The following is a 25,350-nucleotide window of genomic DNA, read 5'->3' as shown; positions in this document are numbered from 1 at the left end:
TATCAGTATTTGATATGCTGTCTGGTTTGCGGACACCCAGTAGTGTTGGACTCATTGACACTCAAACACTGATAAAGTTTATAAATATATCAAAGTTTTTGTTTGAAACAAATCAATTAATTAATCAATATATGTCATTAGTATTTACAACTATATTATTATTTATGATATATAATGTGGGTTTTATAAAATTTCTAATATATGGTTTGCATAATATAGTAATTTTTATCATATTTATAAAACACACTTATGCTATCTATACCTGGAATGTCATCTATTTTTATTTATTATGTTTTATCTAAATATAAGATTAAAAACTTTAAATAAATCAATTTTTGTCAATTATAATAATAATAGACAATTACAATCTAAAAAATTATTAAATTCATTCAAACAAACAAACTAATAATACAGTATAATAATTTTAAATTATAATTTATAGTTATTTATTATATTAATTTTTTTAAAAAAGTAGTCAATTTTAGTAAATTTTAATTTTTTGTCATTAAAAATAACAGATTATTTATATATATATATATCTATCAGTATATTCTTGTACTTTAAACTAATTCTATATAATATTAATAATAAAATCTAATAATTAATAATAATATTGAATATTAATTAGCAATCAATTATAATTAAATTGTTTTTTTTAAAAACAAATTTTATATTATCCATAAATTTATACTGGATTTATATCATTGCCATCGCCATCGCTACCACCATCACGACTGTCCTCGTCATCATTATAGTCATCGTCTTTTTTGTCGACATCGTCTTCATCGTCATCATCATCATCATCATCACCACCGACGACACGACTGTCCTCTTCAGACTCGGCCGACGATGACGAACGACTATTATCGCCAGTGTTGACGTCGTTGATGTCGAGACCGGACTCTCCTTTTTCGCGCTGTGCCGGCACTGTCATTATGGGTCGGGCATATCCTGGAGGGCCGGCTAAACCACTAGAATGCGACAATCCCGGCAAAGCAGCCAATCCACCGTTAGTATAGCTGAATCCACTACTACTACTACTACTACTACTACCGCCGGTCAACGGTTCGTATGTTCGGCGCCATTGTTCACTAACTGAATCCCATTGGTCAACAATTCGCATACCGTTTTGTTCAAATACCCGTCGATCCCAACCGCGACCTTTGGTCGGCACATCCGGCGGCGGTGTCCTGGGTGGATGATTTTCCCCACAGTATGGCCTTTCTTTGCTTGGATAGCAGACACACGAGTGGCCATTGAAATAAGTATTATGAGGACAGGTATGCAGTGTTGCAACCATATTGATACACTGATAGAATTGGGTATTACTGGTCGTACTCGGAAACAGTCCCTCGCTTTTTGGACACCGAAACTCGATTGTCGGTGGTATGTAAGGTCGGCGACAACCGCGATGACCATCAAAAACTTCTCCCGGTGGACAATCATGCCGACACGGCTGCCCATTGACGCACTGGTAGTATTGGTTCTCTCGGGTCGGATGCCTAAACCAGCCGTCCAGTCGCGGACAAACAAACGTATCCGAACATCGGGAGCCGTCGAATACTTGTCGTCGCGGACAACTACGCAAATTCGGTCGATTATACTGGCACTGGTAGTACTGGGTCGAGTCATACGGACACGGATAGTTGCCCCACGATCGCGGACATTGAAATTCAGTATGCGATGATGATGCCGATGCAGCTGCTGGTGATTGTGGCACCCGCTCAGTTCGTACAGTCCTGACCACTGTATTGTGGCGCCGTTGGTTAGTAGTATAGTGGCGTCGTTGGCTAGTAGTATAGTGGCGTCGTTGGCTAGTAGTATAGTGGCGTCGTTGGCTAGCAGTATAGCTGGCTGAACGTCCCGATGAGCTGCCTGTTCGCTGATGTGTGCCAACAATGCAGGCATACTTACCATCGAATACCGTACCCTCTGAACAGGTATGTAATTTGGATTCCCAGTACTTGCATTCGTAGTACTGGTTCTTATAGACGGGATGTGGATAGCGTCCCATCGGATGCGGACACTTGTATCCGGGTTCACATTGTTTACCGTCAAACAGCTCACCCGATGGACACTGGCGCCGAGTGGCCCGTCCGTAGCAGCATTCAAAATATTGGTCAGGTTTTGCGGACATTTGAACGGTTCGATACATTGGCGACGATCAGTGTTGAACACTGTCAGCGATACGTTATCCCTGGATAGATGACAACGCTGTAGGACTGCCCTGTTATTGTAGCACATAATATAGGAGTGTTTGTCATCCGGGTGCTCATAGTTGCCATCCTCGGTACAGTCGATTGTACAACAATGGTGTGCTAAAAATATTTAATATGATATTTAATTTTTTAAAAAAAATTTCGTGTCAATCAGTTAATAATAATAAATAATTTTTTTCTAATTAGTTTATATTGTTTTTTTTGTTGAATAAATTATACATGTATTTGTTATTACCTTTTAATAATTTTTTTAAAAACTAATATACAGTATATATATTTCACTAAATAAATTAATTCACACTATTTAGATGTAATTTTATATTTTTTGTGAAATATTATATATTAATGACTCATTAAATTGTTTTATGTGTGATTTTTTTTATAATAACATAATTATTGTAATGTCTAATAATTTAGTTCACATTTTTGTAATTAAATATAGCAGCAAATAGTTGTTTTGAATTTATATTTATTTTCTATTAAGAAAAATAAACTGCACTTTATATTTTTATGACATTATTTAATTTACTGTATAATATATATTATTTATATGTATATATATTATCTATAAAATCATTTAACAAAACAAAAAAAACTCTTACTATATTTATTTATTTATTTTATTTTTTTAATTAACTATTTATTGAAATACTGTTACATTAGATATATATTTTTTCTAATTATATTACTATAGTATTTATCTATTTATTATATATGTTTAGCCCTGACCTTAAACCAGACAATAATAACAACAAAATTAATAATATTAAATATTATTTTCATCTTATCGTTATTGATTCAACAAACAAACAAAAAAAACACTTAAAATTTTATTTTTAATAGTATATAAAGGATAATAAAATAATAATAAATATTTTATTTTTTATATATAAATATATAATTTTAATAATTTAATTTAAATATATAAAAAATTGAGTTTAAATTTGTTTCATTAATGTTGTTATTAATTTAAATATAATTAATTAAATTAAACAATTTTTTATATTATAATAAAGCAGATACTTTTTATTATTACTTTATATTTTTATATAAATTAAAGTTTAGATGATTTTTTTACTAAAGATTACCGTGTAGAGTAGATGATTTAAATGAGCGTTAGTTTAAAAATTTTTGCACAGGGCCTGCCCTCTTTTCAGGAGGTGTGGGCCTAATAAACAATATCAAAAAATAGATGCATAATAATTAAAATACACATATAATTAAATTTATTACTATTTGTAACTGAAAATATATTTATAGATATTTTTAGAAAAAATACATTTGATTTTTAGTTAAACAAAAAATAAAAATATTTTTTTTTTAAATGTTTAGACAACGGCTTAACGGTATGGCCGGTAAAGTGATGGCCAGTGCCGAACATTATGACCGCAAGTTCTATATAATGTGGGACATATCGGGTTGGGATAAGTTTGAATCGGATTTGAATTCAAAACAACTATTTGCTGCTATATTTAATTACAAAAATGTGAACTAAATTATTAGACATTACAATAATTATGTTATTATAAAAAAAATCACACATAAAACAATTTAATGAGTCATTAATATATAATATTTCACAAAAAATATAAAATTACATCTAAATAGTGTGAATTAATTTATTTAGTGAAATATATATACTGTATATTAGTTTTTAAAAAAATTATTAAAAGGTAATAACAAATACATGTATAATTTATTCAACAAAAAAAACAATATAAACTAATTAGAAAAAAATTATTTATTATTATTAACTGATTGACACGAAATTTTTTTTAAAAAATTAAATATCATATTAAATATTTTTAGCACACCATTGTTGTACAATCGACTGTACCGAGGATGGCAACTATGAGCACCCGGATGACAAACACTCCTATATTATGTGCTACAATAACAGGGCAGTCCTACAGCGTTGTCATCTATCCAGGGATAACGTATCGCTGACAGTGTTCAACACTGATCGTCGCCAATGTATCGAACCGTTCAAATGTCCGCAAAGTTCTGGCCAATACAGACACTATTTCAGTGCGCCTATTACTACCGGTGCCATAATTGGCTACCAGTTTTGCATCACTGTCCCGCTGATCATATCTACGACGGTGTCGAATATCTGTTTCCTGGTAAACCTGACCAATATTTATGCTGCTACGGACGGGCCACTCGGCGCCAGTGTCCATCGGGTGAGCTGTTTGACGGTAAACAATGTGAACCCGGATACAAGTGTCCGCATCCGATGGGACGCTATCCACATCCCGTCTATAAGAACCAGTACTACGAATGCAAGTACTGGGAATCCAAATTACATACCTGTTCAGAGGGTACGGTATTCGATGGTAAGTATGCCTGCATTGTTGGCACACATCAGCGAACAGGCAGCTCATCGGGACGTTCAGCCAGCTATACTGCTAGCCAACGACGCCACTATACTACTAGCCAACGACGCCACTATACTACTAACCAACGGCGCCACAATACAGTGGTCAGGACTGTACGAACTGAGCGGGTGCCACAATCACCAGCAGCTGCATCGGCATCATCATCGCATACTGAATTTCAATGTCCGCGATCGTGGGGCAACTATCCGTGTCCGTATGACTCGACCCAGTACTACCAGTGCCAGTATAATCGACCGAATTTGCGTAGTTGTCCGCGACGACAAGTATTCGACGGCTCCCGATGTTCGGATACGTTTGTTTGTCCGCGACTGGACGGCTGGTTTAGGCATCCGACCCGAGAGAACCAATACTACCAGTGCGTCAATGGGCAGCCGTGTCGGCATGATTGTCCACCGGGAGAAGTTTTTGATGGTCATCGCGGTTGTCGCCGACCTTACATACCACCGACAATCGAGTTTCGGTGTCCAAAAAGCGAGGGACTGTTTCCGAGTACGACCAGTAATACCCAATTCTATCAGTGTATCAATATGGTTGCAACACTGCATACCTGTCCTCATAATACTTATTTCAATGGCCACTCGTGTGTCTGCTATCCAAGCAAAGAAAGGCCATACTGTGGGGAAAATCATCCACCCAGGACACCGCCGCCGGATGTGCCGACCAAAGGTCGCGGTTGGGATCGACGGGTATTTGAACAAAACGGTATGCGAATTGTTGACCAATGGGATTCAGTTAGTGAACAATGGCGCCGAACATACGAACCGTTGACCGGCGGTAGTAGTAGTAGTAGTAGTAGTAGTGGATTCAGCTATACTAACGGTGGATTGGCTGCTTTGCCGGGATTGTCGCATTCTAGTGGTTTAGCCGGCCCTCCAGGATATGCCCGACCCATAATGACAGTGCCGGCACAGCGCGAAAAAGGAGAGTCCGGTCTCGACATCAACGACGTCAACACTGGCGATAATAGTCGTTCGTCATCGTCGGCCGAGTCTGAAGAGGACAGTCGTGTCGTCGGTGGTGATGATGATGATGATGATGACGATGAAGACGATGTCGACAAAAAAGACGATGACTATAATGATGACGAGGACAGTCGTGATGGTGGTAGCGATGGCGATGGCAATGATATAAATCCAGTATAAATTTATGGATAATATAAAATTTGTTTTTAAAAAAAACAATTTAATTATAATTGATTGCTAATTAATATTCAATATTATTATTAATTATTAGATTTTATTATTAATATTATATAGAATTAGTTTAAAGTACAAGAATATACTGATAGATATATATATATATAAATAATCTGTTATTTTTAATGACAAAAAATTAAAATTTACTAAAATTGACTACTTTTTAAAAAAATTAATATAATAAATAACTATAAATTATAATTTAAAATTATTATACTGTATTATTAGTTTGTTTGTTTGAATGAATTTAATAATTTTTTAGATTGTAATTGTCTATTATTATTATAATTGACAAAAATTGATTTATTTAAAGTTTTTAATCTTATATTTAGATAAAACATAATAAATAAAAATAGATGACATTCCAGGTATAGATAGCATAAGTGTGTTTTATAAATATGATAAAAATTACTATATTATGCAAACCATATATTAGAAATTTTATAAAACCCACATTATATATCATAAATAATAATATAGTTGTAAATACTAATGACATATATTGATTAATTAATTGATTTGTTTCAAACAAAAACTTTGATATATTTATAAACTTTATCAGTGTTTGAGTGTCAATGAGTCCAACACTACTGGGTGTCCGCAAACCGGACAGCATATCAAATACTGATAAAAATTTAGGCGAAATACCCGCGCAATAGTTATAGTAATAAATACTATAAATGATTAAACATAACACATATAATAGTATTGTTATAATTCTAATGATTTCAACATTTTTACCAAAATAATAGTCACTATCGCATAGAAATATATGCCATTCGCTAGAAATGTCTAGTTTTCTAGCAATCAATAGCCATATATTTCTTATAATAAAATATAATAATATCATTGGATTCAGGAGTGGATGTGAAGTCCAGTGTCGTCGTCGTCCCGGAGTTGGTATTAGCGATGGTTTCAAACACAAACCAATTGTATATAACTGACTGCACGCGCAAACAACACGTAGTTTTGGTGGCAATACTTGATTTAAATTTATAAATAATTTACTCATATTTTTTTAATTATTATTATATTTGTTGTTTATATAATAATAGTTTAAAATATTATAGACTAATATACAATATATAATAATTTAAACTATTTATTATAAAATTCTACTAAAGTATATTATTTTAATTTATTTTAAATAAACTATTTCAGTAATAAACTATTCAACAACAAAAAAATATTTAATTATGAAATTTAACATTTACTTATAATAATAATAATAAATTATTTTTCTACATAAACAATAATAATTTCATATTATTAATATTATTTTATGCTTATTTTTAATGTTTATTTTTAATGTTTATTTTATTATATTATTTGACGTAAATAACAAAAATAATTGTTTTTTTTAATTCTTAATTATCTTGATTTTATTGACCAATATTTATATTATATCAAGTTTTTTATAATATAGAAATCATTAGTTTATTAATTGTATAAAAATGTAATATTTATAACGTTATAAATATAGTTATTTATTGCAATCAATGTAATTATTAACATAAATTTTATATCTATCTATAAATATAATATAATTAAAATATTTTTTTAAAAATAATTAACAAAATAAAAATTACATAAATATATACAGTATATTATATAAGTAAAATTATAGAAAAAAAACTAAAAATATGCTAGAAATATTATATTATATTTATATTTATATAAAATTATGATAACAAATAAAAAAATATTTAAAATTTATTTTATTAAAAAATAAATATTTTATATTAATTAATTGTTTTATACTAAACATATTAAATATTTAAGTTGTAATGCATACTTACAGTGCATGCAAACAGTAAATGTTATTTTTATTGTTTTAAAAAATTAAATTATATTTCTCACGAGTTATTATTATTATTTTAAATTAGTATTAAATTCAAATTGATTATTACAATCAAACTGTTTGTCACACAAAAAAAAGTAATCAATCAATTCATATAACCAGAGAAACACATCCAACGATAATGTCATCGGAAATGGATAACAACGACAACGACAACGACAACACCGCTAATGTTGTATACAAGACACGAGTGGTGTTCAGAGTGATGGACATGAAAAACATATTGTCTGTTAATAATGGTTTTACTATTCATAGCAAAAAACTAAACATTGGATCAGATGAATGGTTTTGTAGTATTAGTTTTACTAATAAAATGGTAAAACTAAATCTTCAAGTGATTCCAAGTTTTGAACATCAATTGTCATTTGAAGCTGAATACGTAATGTATATCATTGACGACAATAACCAATTGTTTTTCAAAAAACAAATTAATTATGACTTTGATTGGCGCTATCATTACAATAAGTCTGATATTTGTTCAGTAAAAGAGTTGTCGGATAATAAGGACCGACTATTGGCTAATAATATCCTAACCGTTGGTTTCGATATAACAGTTTACAGGGAAATCAATTGCCGAGAAAATTCTGTCCCAAAACCCAATCGTTTCGGAAGAAAATCGGAAGACATTACCAAAGATTGTCGATTAGTTGTCGGCAAAGAAGATCAGAAAGAGTTTTTCGTCTCAAAACTGTTTCTCAGTTCAAAGTCGGATGTCTTCGATAGGATGTTTACCACAGATTTTATTGAAAAGAAAAACAACGAAGTGATCATCGATGACATTGATAGCGATGTCTTCGAGCAGTTCCTACAGTATCTCTACACTGGAAACTGTGATAAATTGTATGAAATGTTGGATGAATTGCTATACGTTGCCGACAAATATATGGTATCTTCGCTGAAGACTATTTGTTTGAATTTGATTTTTTTGAAAATCAATGGTAAAAATGCTTTCCAAACAATACGACAATTGAAAGACTTTGGTGCCGATAGTGAACTCATGATTATGGCCAACAAATGGATCGGAGAGAACATCCCTTCAGTGGTTAATCAAGAAATTCTCAAACACTATACCATTGATTCAGATGATTTGTGGCTAATTTTACATTATTTAGGAAATCAATTGAGTCCAAGACAATCACATTTACTTTATTATACATACAGTTATAATAATTAAGTTAGATTTTCTTTGTATCGATATTTTCATTTAGTATTATATAAAAAAAACAAGTATTTTATTTGTTTTTTACTATTCAATTATTAGAAAATTTGTATGTATTTTAACAAAAATATTTTTTAGTTATCTATTATATTATTGTATTTCAGTATTACTGTCAAAATTAACATTCAATGATTTACATTAAACATTTCTATTTAAATTTGTATTTCACTTTTGTATTTAATTACATTATGAAAATTAATTAAATAATAAACTTTTATTTTTACCCATAAAATAAAAACAAACAAAACATTTTATTTATGATTTAATATGAGGTGTAGGATGTGTTGTCTGTAAGGGTATCTGTCCGCTGATCATACGATTGCTATCACCGACAAGTCGTAGATAGAAATCAGCAGATACTCGGACACCGTCGGCATCCAGTGTCAGAAAGTACTGGTCACTGGGTATGTCCTCTATGGTTTCGGCCGCTTTGGCAATGGCCGTACCCTCATCGTACTCGTCAAACATGGCTAGATAGGCACTGGGTATGGCCAGTTGCCTAAGATTGACAATCAATAAAAAAAAAAAAAAAAAAAAAAAGTCAAACAATTGGATCAATGATAACATGATTTCAGTGTTTAATCAAGAAATTCTCAAAACACTATACCATTGATTCAGAAAATATATCACAAATTTTCACTCAATTAGGAAATCAATTGATTTTTAAATCTTATACTTATGTTTTTATAGTCATATAGTTATTTGATTTAAAAAATTAAATATTAAAATTTTGTCCAAAAAAAGGTTGTTTTATATATTAATAATTAATATTTCAAAACTATTTAATTGCTACATATTTTATTTATTTAAAAAAATTAATTGTTTACTAAATTAACTCATAATTTAGTGTTTTTTTAATTAACAAAAAAAACAAGTTATAATAATTAGTTTAATAATTAATTAAATACAATTATACATTGACTGATAAATTAGTTGTTGTAAAACTGTTGTATTATTATATTTCTCACGAGTTATTATTATTATTATTTTAAATTAGTATTCAATTCAAACTGATTATTACAATCAAACTGTTTGTCACACAAAAAAAATCAATCAAATCATATAACCAGAGAAACACATCCATCGATAATGTCATCGGCAATGGATAACAACGACAACTCAAACACCGCTAAAATTGTATACAAGACACGAGTGGTGTTCAAAGTGATGGACATTACAGAACATTTGGACACCGATGAATCAAACAGGAAATGCTTGTCTATTGACAGCAAAATGTTTACCATTGGATCAGATAACTGGTTCTGTCATATTCGTATCAATAACGAAGAGATGCTGTCATATCTAGAATTGTCAACAATTAATAAAACTTTATTATTACCAAATGAAGTACAAATTACGGTATCAATCATTGACAACAACAATCAATTGTTTGCGACAAAAGAAAATAGATATCTATTTCACATGAATTTCCGAAATAGTATACCATTAGTTGTCACAATAATACAATTAATATTAAAAAACATAAAGTTGTACGACAATAGGAACCGGCTATTTGATGGCAACGTACTTACCGTTGGTTTTGATATAACAGTGATTCACAAGAAATACAATGTCCACGAAATGTTTGACACAAATCGATATCGTTTCAGACAATTGTTTGTTGTCAAAGAGTTGACCGATTGTCGACTGATTGTCGGCAAAGAAGATCAGAAGTCAGAGTTTTTTGCTTCAAAATTACTTCTCAGTTCACAATCAGAGATTTTCGAGAAGATATTTACCACCGATTTTATTGAAAAGAAAAACAACGAAGTGATCATCGATGACATCCATAGCAATGTCTTCGAGCAGTTCCTGCAATATGTCTACACTGGAAACTGTGACAAAATGTATGAAATGATTGATGAATTGCTATACGTTGCCGACAAATATATGGTATCTTCGCTGAAGACTATTTGTTTGAATTTGATTTTTTTTTGAAAATCAATGGTAAAAATGCTTTCCAAACAATACGACAATTGAAAGACTTTGGTGCCGATAGTGAACTCATGATTATGGCCAACAAATGGATCGGAGATAACACCACTTCAGTGTTTAAACAAGTAATTCTCAAACACTATACCATTGATTCAGATGATTTGTGGCTAATTTTACATTATTTAGGAAATCAATTGAGTCCAAGACAATCATATTTACTATATTATACATATAGTTATAATAATTAAATTAGATTTAATTGTATCGATACTTTCATTTATTATTATTATATAAAACTAGTATTTTATTTGTTTTTTACTATACAGTTATTACAGAATTTCTATAAATTATAACAAAAAAAATTTTGTTATTTAATTATTGTATTATTATTTCAGTTTACTGTCAAAATTAACATTCAATGATTTACATTAAGCATTTGTAATTGAAAATTTGTATTTCACTTTTGCATTATATTTAATTATAGACTGAAAAATATTATGAAAAATATTTAAATAATAAGCTATTATTTTTACCCCCAAAATAAAAACAAACAAAACATTTTATTTATGATTTAATATGAGGTGTTGGATGTGTTGTCTGTAAGGGTATCTGTCCGCTGATCATACGATTGCCATCACCGACAAGTCGTAGATAAAAATCGCCAGACACTCGGACACCGTCGGCATCCAGTGTCAGAAAGTACTGGTCACTGGGTATGTCCTCTATGGTTTCGGCCGCTTTGGCAATGGCCGTACCCTCATCGTACTCGTCAAACATGGCTACATAGGCACTGGGTATGGCCAGTTGTCTAAGATTGACAAACTGTTGCCACATAAAATCACCATGCAATCGGGGCTGGGCGTTACGGGTTGTGTTGTGCCAATTGCTCCAGGCAAAACCGGGATACAGTACCGGCTGATAATCTATAATAAATCAGACCAATATTCAATGTATAATATAAATGTACTAAAAATTATTACTACTGATTATAAAATTTATAGTATAGTATATTAGTATATATTATAACAGTTAGTCTAACTTTGAAATATAATGCATTACAATACATGAAATTATTTGAAAACTGTACTTGATAATTTATACATACAAATTAAGCCTTAATTATACAATATATATACTGAAATATGATGATTATTATTACAATATTATTATCTATACTAGAAATAGTATCTAAGTTGTCTCTATATTAACACTATCAATAACAGTTTTATTAAATGTTTTTTATGTTTTTTAAGTTATATTACTATAAATGTATTATTATATTGGATGTAATACACATTAATGTATTTTACTATATAGATAACATAAATTAAGTTAATTTACTGTAAATATAATACAATATAATAATAATACATTTACATTAATATAACTTAACAAACAACTAAATATATAAATAATATCAATATTATTATTATTATTATATAATAAACATACCAATGTTATGTTGTACGAGAAACTCGTGGTCAGCCTTGAGCACCGGCTGATATAACTGAGCCCCTTTGACACTTGACATTGATCCGACTGCCCATGGTTGTAGCATGTTCAACCGTAAGTATACCTCCCGAAAGTTGCTAATATCGCGCTAATTACGTGGCACACCACCAATCACATAATAGCCCTCAAGTTTGAGTGCATCGATAAGCCTGATCAGACCGGCCGTATCTTTCGGTCGATTAGTAAATCCCAGTCCCCACATACATACAACAGGCCGACCGTTTTGGTGGGCATAGGCACTGGAGTTGAATACACCCAACGGTTTCAGATTTACGGTCAAATCATCGGGTATTTCCGATTCAAACTTATCCCAACCCGATATGTCCCACATTATATAGAACTTGCGGTCATAATGTTCGGCACTGGCCATCACTTTACCGGCCATACCGTTAAGCCGTTGTCTAAACATTTAAAAAAAAATATTTTTATTTTTTGTTTAACTAAAAATCAAATGTATTTTTTCTAAAAATATCTATAAATATATTTTCAGTTACAAATAGTAATAAATTTAATTATATGTGTATTTTAATTATTATGCATCTATTTTTTGATATTGTTTATTAGGCCCACACCTCCTGAAAAGAGGGCAGGCCCTGTGCAAAAATTTTTAAACTAATGCTCATTTAAATCATCTACTCTACACGGTAATCTTTAGTAAAAAAATCATCTAAACTTTAATTTATATAAAAATATAAAGTAATAATAAAAAGTATCTGCTTTATTATAATATAAAAAATTGTTTAATTTAATTAATTATATTTAAATTAATAACAACATTAATGAAACAAATTTAAACTCAATTTTTTATATATTTAAATTAAATTATTAAAATTATATATTTATATATAAAAAATAAAATATTTATTATTATTTTATTATCCTTTATATACTATTAAAAATAAAATTTTAAGTGTTTTTTTTGTTTGTTTGTTGAATCAATAACGATAAGATGAAAATAATATTTAATATTATTAATTTTGTTGTTATTATTGTCTGGTTTAAGGTCAGGGCTAAACATATATAATAAATAGATAAATACTATAGTAATATAATTAGAAAAAATATATATCTAATGTAACAGTATTTCAATAAATAGTTAATTAAAAAAATAAAATAAATAAATAAATATAGTAAGAGTTTTTTTTGTTTTGTTAAATGATTTTATAGATAATATATATACATATAAATAATATATATTATACAGTAAATTAAATAATGTCATAAAAATATAAAGTGCAGTTTATTTTTCTTAATAGAAAATAAATATAAATTCAAAACAACTATTTGCTGCTATATTTAATTACAAAAATGTGAACTAAATTATTAGACATTACAATAATTATGTTATTATAAAAAAAATCACACATAAAACAATTTAATGAGTCATTAATATATAATATTTCACAAAAAATATAAAATTACATCTAAATAGTGTGAATTAATTTATTTAGTGAAATATATATACTGTATATTAGTTTTTAAAAAAATTATTAAAAGGTAATAACAAATACATGTATAATTTATTCAACAAAAAAACAATATAAACTAATTAGAAAAAAATTATTTATTATTATTAACTGATTGACACGAAATTTTTTTTTAAAAAATTAAATATCATATTAAATATTTTTAGCACACCATTGTTGTACAATCGACTGTACCGAGGATGGCAACTATGAGCACCCGGATGACAAACACTCCTATATTATGTGCTACAATAACAGGGCAGTCCTACAGCGTTGTCATCTATCCAGGGATAACGTATCGCTGACAGTGTTCAACACTGATCGTCGCCAATGTATCGAACCGTTCAAATGTCCGCAAAGTTCTGGCCAATACAGACACTATTTCAGTGACGCCTATTACTACCGGTGCCATAATTGGCTACCAGTTTTGCATCACTGTCCCGCTGATCATATCTACGACGGTGTCGACCGATGTGTACCCTATTTCCAGTGTCCAGAACTCGGAGGCAACTATCTGTTTCCTGGTAAACCTGACCAATATTTTGAATGCTGCTACGGACGGGCCACTCGGCGCCAGTGTCCATCGGGTGAGCTGTTTGACGGTAAACAATGTGAACCCGGATACAAGTGTCCGCATCCGATGGGACGCTATCCACATCCCGTCTATAAGAACCAGTACTACGAATGCAAGTACTGGGAATCCAAATTACATACCTGTTCAGAGGGTACGGTATTCGATGGTAAGTATGCCTGCATTGTTGGCACACATCAGCGAACAGGCAGCTCATCGGGACGTTCAGCCAGCTATACTGCTAGCCAACGACGCCACTATACTACTAGCCAACGACGCCACTATACTACTAACCAACGGCGCCACAATACAGTGGTCAGGACTGTACGAACTGAGCGGGTGCCACAATCACCAGCAGCTGCATCGGCATCATCATCGCATACTGAATTTCAATGTCCGCGATCGTGGGGCAACTATCCGTGTCCGTATGACTCGACCCAGTACTACCAGTGCCAGTATAATCGACCGAATTTGCGTAGTTGTCCGCGACGACAAGTATTCGACGGCTCCCGATGTTCGGATACGTTTGTTTGTCCGCGACTGGACGGCTGGTTTAGGCATCCGACCCGAGAGAACCAATACTACCAGTGCGTCAATGGGCAGCCGTGTCGGCATGATTGTCCACCGGGAGAAGTTTTTGATGGTCATCGCGGTTGTCGCCGACCTTACATACCACCGACAATCGAGTTTCGGTGTCCAAAAAGCGAGGGACTGTTTCCGAGTACGACCAGTAATACCCAATTCTATCAGTGTATCAATATGGTTGCAACACTGCATACCTGTCCTCATAATACTTATTTCAATGGCCACTCGTGTGTCTGCTATCCAAGCAAAGAAAGGCCATACTGTGGGGAAAATCATCCACCCAGGACACCGCCGCCGGATGTGCCGACCAAAGGTCGCGGTTGGGATCGACGGGTATTTGAACAAAACGGTATGCGAATTGTTGACCAATGGGATTCAGTTAGTGAACAATGGCGCCGAACATACGAACCGTTGACCGGCGGTAGTAGTAGTAGTAGTAGTAGTAGTGGATTCAGCTATACTAACGGTGGATTGGCTGCTTTGCCGGGATTGTCGCATTCTAGTGGTTTAGCCGGCCCTCCAGGATATGCCCGACCCATAATGACAGTGCCGGCACAGCGCGAAAAAGGAGAGTCCGGTCTCGACATCAACGACGTCAACACTGGCGATAATAGTCGTTCGTCATCGTCGGCCGAGTCTGAAGAGGACAGTCGTGTCGTCGGTGGTGATGATGATGATGATGATGACGATGAAGACGATGTCGACAAAAAAGACGATGACTATAATGATGACGAGGACAGTCGTGATGGTGGTAGCGATGGCGATGGCAATGATATAAATCCAGTATAAATTTATGGATAATATAAAATTTGTTTTTAAAAAAAACAATTTAATTATAATTGATTGCTAATTAATATTCAATATTATTATTAATTATTAGATTTTATTATTAATATTATATAGAATTAGTTTAAAGTACAAGAATATACTGATAGATATATATATATATAAATAATCTGTTATTTTTAATGACAAAAAATTAAAATTTACTAAAATTGACTACTTTTTAAAAAAATTAATATAATAAATAACTATAAATTATAATTTAAAATTATTATACTGTATTATTAGTTTGTTTGTTTGAATGAATTTAATAATTTTTTAGATTGTAATTGTCTATTATTATTATAATTGACAAAAATTGATTTATTTAAAGTTTTTAATCTTATATTTAGATAAAACATAATAAATAAAAATAGATGACATTCCAGGTATAGATAGCATAAGTGTGTTTTATAAATATGATAAAAATTACTATATTATGCAAACCATATATTAGAAATTTTATAAAACCCACATTATATATCATAAATAATAATATAGTTGTAAATACTAATGACATATATTGATTAATTAATTGATTTGTTTCAAACAAAAACTTTGATATATTTATAAACTTTATCAGTGTTTGAGTGTCAATGAGTCCAACACTACTGGGTGTCCGCAAACCAGACAGCATATCAAATACTGATAAAAATTTTGGCGAAATACCCGCGAAATAGTTATAGTAATAAATACTATAAATGATTAAACATAACACATATAATAGTATTGTTATAATTCTAATGATTTCAACATTTTTACCAAAATAATAGTCACTATCGCATAGAAATATATGCCATTCGCTAGAAATGTCTAGTTTTCTAGCAATCAATAGCCATATATTTCTTATAATAAAATATAATAATATCATTGGATTCAGGAGTGGATGTGAAGTCCAGTGTCGTCGTCGTCCCGGAGTTGGTATTAGCGATGGTTTCAAACACAAACCAATTGTATATAACTGACTGCACGCGCAAACAACACGTAGTTTTGGTGGCAATACTTGATTTAAATTTATAAATAATTTACTCATATTTTTTTAATTATTATTATATTTGTTGTTTATATAATAATAGTTTAAAATATTATAGACTAATATACAATATATAATAATTTAAACTATTTATTATAAAATTCTACTAAAGTATATTATTTTAATTTATTTTAAATAAACTATTTCAGTAATAAACTATTCAACAACAAAAAAATATTTAATTATGAAATTTAACATTTACTTATAATAATAATAATAAATTATTTTTCTACATAAACAATAATAATTTCATATTATTAATATTATTTTATGCTTATTTTTAATGTTTATTTTTAATGTTTATTTTATTATATTATTTGACGTAAATAACAAAAATAATTGTTTTTTTTAATTCTTAATTATCTTGATTTTATTGACCAATATTTATATTATATCAAGTTTTTTATAATATAGAAATCATTAGTTTATTAATTGTATAAAAATGTAATATTTATAACGTTATAAATATAGTTATTTATTGCAATCAATGTAATTATTAACATAAATTTTATATCTATCTATAAATATAATATAATTAAAATATTTTTTTAAAAATAATTAACAAAATAAAAATTACATAAATATATACAGTATATTATATAAGTAAAATTATAGAAAAAAAAACTAAAAATATGCTAGAAATATTATATTATATTTATATTTATATAAAATTATGATAACAAATAAAAAAATATTTAAAATTTATTTTATTAAAAAATAAATATTTTATATTAATTAATTGTTTTATACTAAACATATTAAATATTTAAGTTGTAATGCATACTTACAGTGCATGCAAACAGTAAATGTTATTTTTATTGTTTTAAAAAATTAAATTATATTTCTCACGAGTTATTATTATTATTTTAAATTAGTATTAAATTCAAATTGATTATTACAATCAAACTGTTTGTCACACAAAAAAAAGTAATCAATCAATTCATATAACCAGAGAAACACATCCAACGATAATGTCATCGGAAATGGATAACAACGACAACGACAACGACAACACCGCTAATGTTGTATACAAGACACGAGTGGTGTTCAGAGTGATGACATGAAAAACATATTGTCTGTTAATAATGGTTTTACTATTCATAGCAAAAAACTAAACATTGGATCAGATGAATGGTTTTGTAGTATTAGTTTTACTAATAAAATGGTAAAACTAAATCTTCAAGTGATTCCAAGTTTTGAACATCAATTGTCATTTGAAGCTGAATACGTAATGTATATCATTGACGACAATAACCAATTGTTTTTCAAAAAACAAATTAATTATGACTTTGATTGGCGCTATCATTACAATAAGTCTGATATTTGTTCAGTAAAAGAGTTGTCGGATAATAAGGACCGACTATTGGCTAATAATATCCTAACCGTTGGTTTCGATATAACAGTTTACAGGGAAATCAATTGCCGAGAAAATTCTGTCCCAAAACCCAATCGTTTCGGAAGAAAATCGGAAGACATTACCAAAGATTGTCGATTAGTTGTCGGCAAAGAAGATCAGAAAGAGTTTTTCGTCTCAAAACTGTTTCTCAGTTCAAAGTCGGATGTCTTCGATAGGATGTTTACCACAGATTTTATTGAAAAGAAAAACAACGAAGTGATCATCGATGACATTGATAGCGATGTCTTCGAGCAGTTCCTACAGTATCTCTACACTGGAAACTGTGATAAATTGTATGAAATGTTGGATGAATTGCTATACGTTGCCGACAAATATATGGTATCTTCGCTGAAGACTATTTGTTTGAATTTGATTTTTTTGAAAATCAATGGTAAAAATGCTTTCCAAACAATACGACAATTGAAAGACTTTGGTGCCGATAGTGAACTCATGATTATGGCCAACAAATGGATCGGAGAGAACATCCCTTCAGTGGTTAATCAAGAAATTCTCAAACACTATACCATTGATTCAGATGATTTGTGGCTAATTTTACATTATTTAGGAAATCAATTGAGTCCAAGACAATCACATTTACTTTATTATACATACAGTTATAATAATTAAGTTAGATTTTCTTTGTATCGATATTTTCATTTAGTATTATATAAAAAAAACAAGTATTTTATTTGTTTTTTACTATTCAATTATTAGAAAATTTGTATGTATTTTAACAAAAATATTTTTTAGTTATCTATTATATTATTGTATTTCAGTATTACTGTCAAAATTAACATTCAATGATTTACATTAAACATTTCTATTTAAATTTGTATTTCACTTTTGTATTTAATTACATTATGAAAATTAATTAAATAATAAACTTTTATTTTTACCCATAAAATAAAAACAAACAAAACATTTTATTTATGATTTAATATGAGGTGTAGGATGTGTTGTCTGTAAGGGTATCTGTCCGCTGATCATACGATTGCTATCACCGACAAGTCGTAGATAGAAATCAGCAGATACTCGGACACCGTCGGCATCCAGTGTCAGAAAGTACTGGTCACTGGGTATGTCCTCTATGGTTTCGGCCGCTTTGGCAATGGCCGTACCCTCATCGTACTCGTCAAACATGGCTAGATAGGCACTGGGTATGGCCAGTTGCCTAAGATTGACAATCAATAAAAAAAAGTCAAACAATTGGATCAATGATAACATGATTTCAGTGTTTAATCAAGAAATTCTCAAAACACTATACCATTGATTCAGAAAATATATCACAAATTTTCACTCAATTAGGAAATCAATTGATTTTTAAATCTTATACTTATGTTTTTATAGTCATATAGTTATTTGATTTAAAAAATTAAATATTAAAATTTTGTCCAAAAAAAGGTTGTTTTATATATTAATAATTAATATTTCAAAACTATTTAATTGCTACATATTTTATTTATTTAAAAAAATTAATTGTTTACTAAATTAACTCATAATTTAGTGTTTTTTTAATTAACAAAAAAAACAAGTTATAATAATTAGTTTAATAATTAATTAAATACAATTATACATTGACTGATAAATTAGTTGTTGTAAAACTGTTGTATTATTATATTTCTCACGAGTTATTATTATTATTATTTTAAATTAGTATTCAATTCAAACTGATTATTACAATCAAACTGTTTGTCACACAAAAAAAATCAATCAAATCATATAACCAGAGAAACACATCCATCGATAATGTCATCGGCAATGGATAACAACGACAACTCAAACACCGCTAAAATTGTATACAAGACACGAGTGGTGTTCAAAGTGATGGACATTACAGAACATTTGGACACCGATGAATCAAACAGGAAATGCTTGTCTATTGACAGCAAAATGTTTACCATTGGATCAGATAACTGGTTCTGTCATATTCGTATCAATAACGAAGAGATGCTGTCATATCTAGAATTGTCAACAATTAATAAAACTTTATTATTACCAAATGAAGTACAAATTACGGTATCAATCATTGACAACAACAATCAATTGTTTGCGACAAAAGAAAATAGATATCTATTTCACATGAATTTCCGAAATAGTATACCATTAGTTGTCACAATACAACAGTTGTACGACAATAGGAACCGGCTATTTGATGGCAACGTACTTACCGTTGGTTTTGATATAACAGTGATTCACAAGAAATACAATGTCCACGAAATGTTTGACACAAATCGATATCGTTTCAGACAATTGTTTGTTGTCAAAGAGTTGACCGATTGTCGACTGATTGTCGGCAAAGAAGATCAGAAGTCAGAGTTTTTTGCTTCAAAATTACTTCTCAGTTCACAATCAGAGATTTTCGAGAAGATATTTACCACCGATTTTATTGAAAAGAAAAACAACGAAGTGATCATCGATGACATTGATAGCGATGTCTTCGAGCAGTTCCTACAGTATCTCTACACTGGACCTGTTCTCTCGGGTCGGATGATGTGTCGCCAAACAATGCATCCGAACATACCATCGAATACCGTCCCTCTGAACAGGTATGTAAATTCGGTCGATTAGTACTTGCATTCGTAGTACTGGTTCTTATAGACGGACACGGATAGCGTCCCATCGGATGCGGACACTTGTATCCGATGTTCACATTGTTTACCGTCAAACAGCTCACCCGATGGACACTGGCGCCGAGTGGCCCGTCCGTAGCATAGCATTCAAAATATTGGTCAGGTTTACCAGGAAACAGATAGTTGCCTCCGAGTTCTGGACACTGGAAATTACACAATCGGTCGAACCGTCGTAGATTCCCATGATCAGTACTGGTTCTTATAGACAGTGATGCAAAACTGGTAGCCAATTGTTTACCGTCACCGGTAGTAATGGCGTCACGAAATAGTGTCTGTATTGGCCAGAACTTTGCGGACATTTGAACGGTTCGATACATTGGCGACGATCAGTGTTGAACACTGTCAGCGATACGTTATCCCTGGATAGATGACAACGCTGTAGGACTGCCCTGTTATTGTAGCACATAATATAGGAGTGTTTGTCATCCGGGTGCTCATAGTTGCCATCCTCGGTACAGTCGATTGTACAACAATGGTGTGCTAAAAATATTTAATATGATATTTAATTTTTTAAAAAAAAAATTTCGTGTCAATCAGTTAATAATAATAAATAATTTTTTTCTAATTAGTTTATATTGTTTTTTTTGTTGAATAAATTATACATGTATTTGTTATTACCTTTTAATAATTTTTTTAAAAACTAATATACAGTATATATATTTCACTAAATAAATTAATTCACACTATTTAGATGTAATTTTATATTTTTTGTGAAATATTATATATTAATGACTCATTAAATTGTTTTATGTGTGATTTTTTTTATAATAACATAATTATTGTAATGTCTAATAATTTAGTTCACATTTTTGTAATTAAATATAGCAGCAAATAGTTGTTTTGAATTTATATTTATTTTCTATTAAGAAAAATAAACTGCACTTTATATTTTTATGACATTATTTAATTTACTGTATAATATATATTATTTATATGTATATATATTATCTATAAAATCATTTAACAAAACAAAAAAAACTCTTACTATATTTATTTATTTATTTTATTTTTTTAATTAACTATTTATTGAAATACTGTTACATTAGATATATATTTTTTCTAATTATATTACTATAGTATTTATCTATTTATTATATATGTTTAGCCCTGACCTTAAACCAGACAATAATAACAACAAAATTAATAATATTAAATATTATTTTCATCTTATCGTTATTGATTCAACAAACAAACAAAAAAAACACTTAAAATTTTATTTTTAATAGTATATAAAGGATAATAAAATAATAATAAATATTTTATTTTTTATATATAAATATATAATTTTAATAATTTAATTTAAATATATAAAAAATTGAGTTTAAATTTGTTTCATTAATGTTGTTATTAATTTAAATATAATTAATTAAATTAAACAATTTTTTATATTATAATAAAGCAGATACTTTTTATTATTACTTTATATTTTTATATAAATTAAAGTTTAGATGATTTTTTTACTAAAGATTACCGTGTAGAGTAGATGATTTAAATGAGCATTAGTTTAAAAATTTTTGCACAGGGCCTGCCCTCTTTTCAGGAGGTGTGGGCCTAATAAACAATATCAAAAAATAGATGCATAATAATTAAAATACACATATAATTAAATTTATTACTATTTGTAACTGAAAATATATTTATAGATATTTTTAGAAAAAATACATTTGATTTTTAGTTAAACAAAAAATAAAAATATTTTTTTTTAAATGTTTAGACAACGGCTTAACGGTATGGCCGGTAAAGTGATGGCCAGTGCCGAACATTATGACCGCAAGTTCTATATAATGTGGGACATATCGGGTTGGGATAAGTTTGAATCGGAAATACCCGATGATTTGACCGTAAATCTGAAACCGTTGGGTGTATTCAACTCCAGTGCCTATGCCCACCAAAACGGTCGGCCTGTTGTATGTATGTGGGGACTGGGATTTACTAATCGACCGAAAGATACGGCCGGTCTGATCAGGCTTATCGATGCACTCAAACTTGAGGGCTATTATGTGATTGGTGGTGTGCCACGTAATTAGCGCGATATTAGCAACTTTCGGGAGGTATACTTACGGTTGAACATGCTACAACCATGGGCAGTCGGATCAATGTCAAGTGTCAAAGGGGCTCAGTTATATCAGCCGGTGCTCAAGGCTGACCACGAGTTTCTCGTACAACATAACATTGGTATGTTTATTATATAATAATAATAATAATATTGATATTATTTATATATTTAGTTGTTTGTTAAGTTATATTAATGTAAATGTATTATTATTATATTGTATTATATTTACAGTAAATTAACTTAATTTATGTTATCTATATAGTAAAATACATTAATGTGTATTACATCCAATATAATAATACATTTATAGTAATATAACTTAAAAAACATAAAAAACATTTAATAAAACTGTTATTGATAGTGTTAATATAGAGACAACTTAGATACTATTTCTAGTATAGATAATAATATTGTAATAATAATCATCATATTTCAGTATATATATTGTATAATTAAGGCTTAATTTGTATGTATAAATTATCAAGTACAGTTTTCAAATAATTTCATGTATTGTAATGCATTATATTTCAAAGTTAGACTAACTGTTATAATATATACTAATATACTATACTATAAATTTTATAATCAGTAGTAATAATTTTTAGTACATTTATATTATACATTGAATATTGGTCTGATTTATTATAGATTATCAGCCGGTACTGTATCCCGGTTTTGCCTGGAGCAATTGGCACAACACAACCCGTAACGCCCAGCCCCGATTGCATGGTGATTTTATGTGGCAACAGTTTGTCAATCTTAGACAACTGGCCATACCCAGTGCCTATGTAGCCATGTTTGACGAGTACGATGAGGGTACGGCCATTGCCAAAGCGGCCGAAACCATAGAGGACATACCCAGTGACCAGTACTTTCTGACACTGGATGCCGACGGTGTCCGAGTGTCTGACGATTTTTATCTACGACTTGTCGGTGATGGCAATCGTATGATCAGCGGACAGATACCCTTCGTTGTTTTTCTTTTCAATAAAATCGGTGGTAAATATCTTCTCGAAAATCTCTGATTGTGAACTGAGAAGTAATTTTGAAGCAAAAAACTCTGACTTCTGATCTTCTTTGCCGACAATCAGTCGACAATCGGTCAACTCTTTGACAACAAACAATTGTCTGAAACGATATCGATTTGTGTCAAACATTTCGTGGACATTGTATTTCTTGTGAATCACTGTTATATCAAAACCAACGGTAAGTACGTTGCCATCAAATAGCCGGTTCCTATTGTCGTACAACTGTTGTATTGTGACAACTAATGGTATACTATTTCGGAAATTCATGTGAAATAGATATCTATTTTCTTTTGTCGCAAACAATTGATTGTTGTTGTCAATGATTGATACCGTAATTTGTACTTCATTTGGTAATAATAAAGTTTTGGCTAATCCGGAGTTTACGCACATTAAAAAAAGTTGATTTTTTTCAACAGATAATAGTTAATTATAACCTAAAAAACATATATCCATCAAAATTATTGCGCGGAAACACCTAAAACCTAACTAAAACCTAACCTAAATACCTGAGCTCTCATAACATAATTCTACACTAATTATAAATAAATTAATATTAAACAAGCATAAAGCGCGTGAACAAAATTAACATTTATAATATTGCTAATAAAATAATATTGTTGTAATTTCTTTATAATACTTTTAAAAACAACTAGTTGTCCACGCTGAACATATAACCATCTAATTTTATAGAATTTATAAATAAATTGAACCACAATAATAATGATTTTAAAACATAAATCCAATATATGAATGTTATTTAACGTGACAAACACTGATTCCGTAACCCCAGTACTATATAGATTAGGTTAGGTTACCATTGAAAATTATGTTAGGTTGCGGATCGAACACCATGTTAGGTAACGCGACAAACACTGATTTCGTAACCTAAGTACTGTATAAATTTGGTTAGGTTACCATTGAAAATTAGGTTAGGTTGCGGTTCGAACACCAGGTTAGGTAACGCGAGAAACACTGATTTAGTAACCCAAGTACTGTATAAATTTGGTTAGGTTACCATTGAAAATTAGGTTAGGTTGCGGTTCGAACACCAGGTTAGGTAACGCGAGAAACACTGATTCCGTATCCCCAGTACTATATAGATTAGGTTAGATTACCATTAAATATTAGATTAAGTTGCGAAGACATTGACACTTAAATTCATATATACATACAAACATTTTAAAATTATATAGTCGTATAGATAATAATATAAAACTATTGTTTTATTATACAGTGATTGATAACAATATTCACGCGCTTTATGTTTTTTAATATTAATTTATTTATAATTAGTATAGAATTATGTTATGAGAGCTCAGGTATTTAGGTTAGATTTTAGTTAGGTTTTAGGTGTTTCCGCGCAAAAATTTTGATGGATATATGTTTTTTAGATCATAATTAACTATTATCTGTTGAAAAAAA

The 25,350-nt window shown here is 30.0% G+C and overlaps 8 protein-coding genes across 8 annotated transcripts; 6 read left to right on the top strand and 2 right to left on the bottom strand.

The window, feature by feature from the left end:
• Positions 1–580: 580 nt before the first annotated feature.
• On the bottom strand, positions 581–2,472 carry LOC128960817 (uncharacterized). The gene is made up of 2 exons (XM_054306954.1): positions 2,455–2,472; positions 581–2,318 (listed from the first exon to the last, which is right to left on the bottom strand). The coding sequence occupies exon 2, from the start codon at positions 2,153–2,155 to the stop codon at positions 686–688; it is 1,470 nt and encodes a 489-aa protein (XP_054162929.1). The 5' UTR covers positions 2,156–2,318; positions 2,455–2,472; the 3' UTR covers positions 581–685.
• Positions 2,473–4,191: 1,719 nt separating this feature from the next.
• On the top strand, positions 4,192–5,865 carry LOC128960813 (uncharacterized). Its single transcript, XM_054306950.1, has one exon. It carries the CDS (start codon positions 4,192–4,194, stop codon positions 5,758–5,760), a length of 1,569 nt encoding a protein of 522 aa, XP_054162925.1. The 3' UTR covers positions 5,761–5,865.
• A 1,931-nt stretch (positions 5,866–7,796) lies between these two features.
• LOC128960812 (speckle-type POZ protein-like) lies at positions 7,797–8,849 on the top strand. The gene has a single exon (XM_054306948.1). The coding sequence runs from the start codon at positions 7,797–7,799 to the stop codon at positions 8,847–8,849; it is 1,053 nt and encodes a 350-aa protein (XP_054162923.1).
• A 1,134-nt stretch (positions 8,850–9,983) lies between these two features.
• Positions 9,984–10,832, top strand: LOC128960811 (uncharacterized). Its single transcript, XM_054306947.1, has one exon. The coding sequence runs from the start codon at positions 9,984–9,986 to the stop codon at positions 10,830–10,832; it is 849 nt and encodes a 282-aa protein (XP_054162922.1).
• A 561-nt stretch (positions 10,833–11,393) lies between these two features.
• On the bottom strand, positions 11,394–12,387 carry LOC128960810 (uncharacterized). Its single transcript, XM_054306946.1, has 2 exons — positions 12,282–12,387; positions 11,394–11,752 (listed from the first exon to the last, which is right to left on the bottom strand). The coding sequence occupies exons 1-2, from the start codon at positions 12,385–12,387 to the stop codon at positions 11,394–11,396; spliced, it is 465 nt and encodes a 154-aa protein (XP_054162921.1).
• A 1,433-nt stretch (positions 12,388–13,820) lies between these two features.
• Positions 13,821–15,857, top strand: LOC128960804 (uncharacterized). Its single transcript, XM_054306941.1, has 2 exons — positions 13,821–13,838; positions 13,975–15,857. Exon 2 carries the CDS (start codon positions 14,049–14,051, stop codon positions 15,750–15,752), a length of 1,704 nt encoding a protein of 567 aa, XP_054162916.1. The 5' UTR covers positions 13,821–13,838; positions 13,975–14,048; the 3' UTR covers positions 15,753–15,857.
• A 2,123-nt stretch (positions 15,858–17,980) lies between these two features.
• On the top strand, positions 17,981–18,841 carry LOC128960808 (speckle-type POZ protein-like). The gene has a single exon (XM_054306945.1). It carries the CDS (start codon positions 17,981–17,983, stop codon positions 18,839–18,841), a length of 861 nt encoding a protein of 286 aa, XP_054162920.1.
• Positions 18,842–22,913: 4,072 nt separating this feature from the next.
• LOC128960816 (uncharacterized) lies at positions 22,914–24,251 on the top strand. Its single transcript, XM_054306953.1, has 2 exons — positions 22,914–23,019; positions 23,549–24,251. Exons 1-2 carry the CDS (start codon positions 22,914–22,916, stop codon positions 23,923–23,925), a joined length of 483 nt encoding a protein of 160 aa, XP_054162928.1. The 3' UTR covers positions 23,926–24,251.
• The last annotated feature ends 1,099 nt before the right edge of the window (positions 24,252–25,350 follow it).

This window comes from Oppia nitens, unplaced genomic scaffold (assembly GCF_028296485.1).
Source record: "Oppia nitens isolate AA-2021 unplaced genomic scaffold, nextdenovo-longstitch-racon4-pilon3 scaffold56_pilon_pilon_pilon, whole genome shotgun sequence".
Classification (NCBI taxonomy): Eukaryota; Metazoa; Arthropoda; class Arachnida; order Sarcoptiformes; family Oppiidae; genus Oppia; species Oppia nitens.
This window is presented reverse-complemented; position numbering and strand designations above follow the sequence as displayed.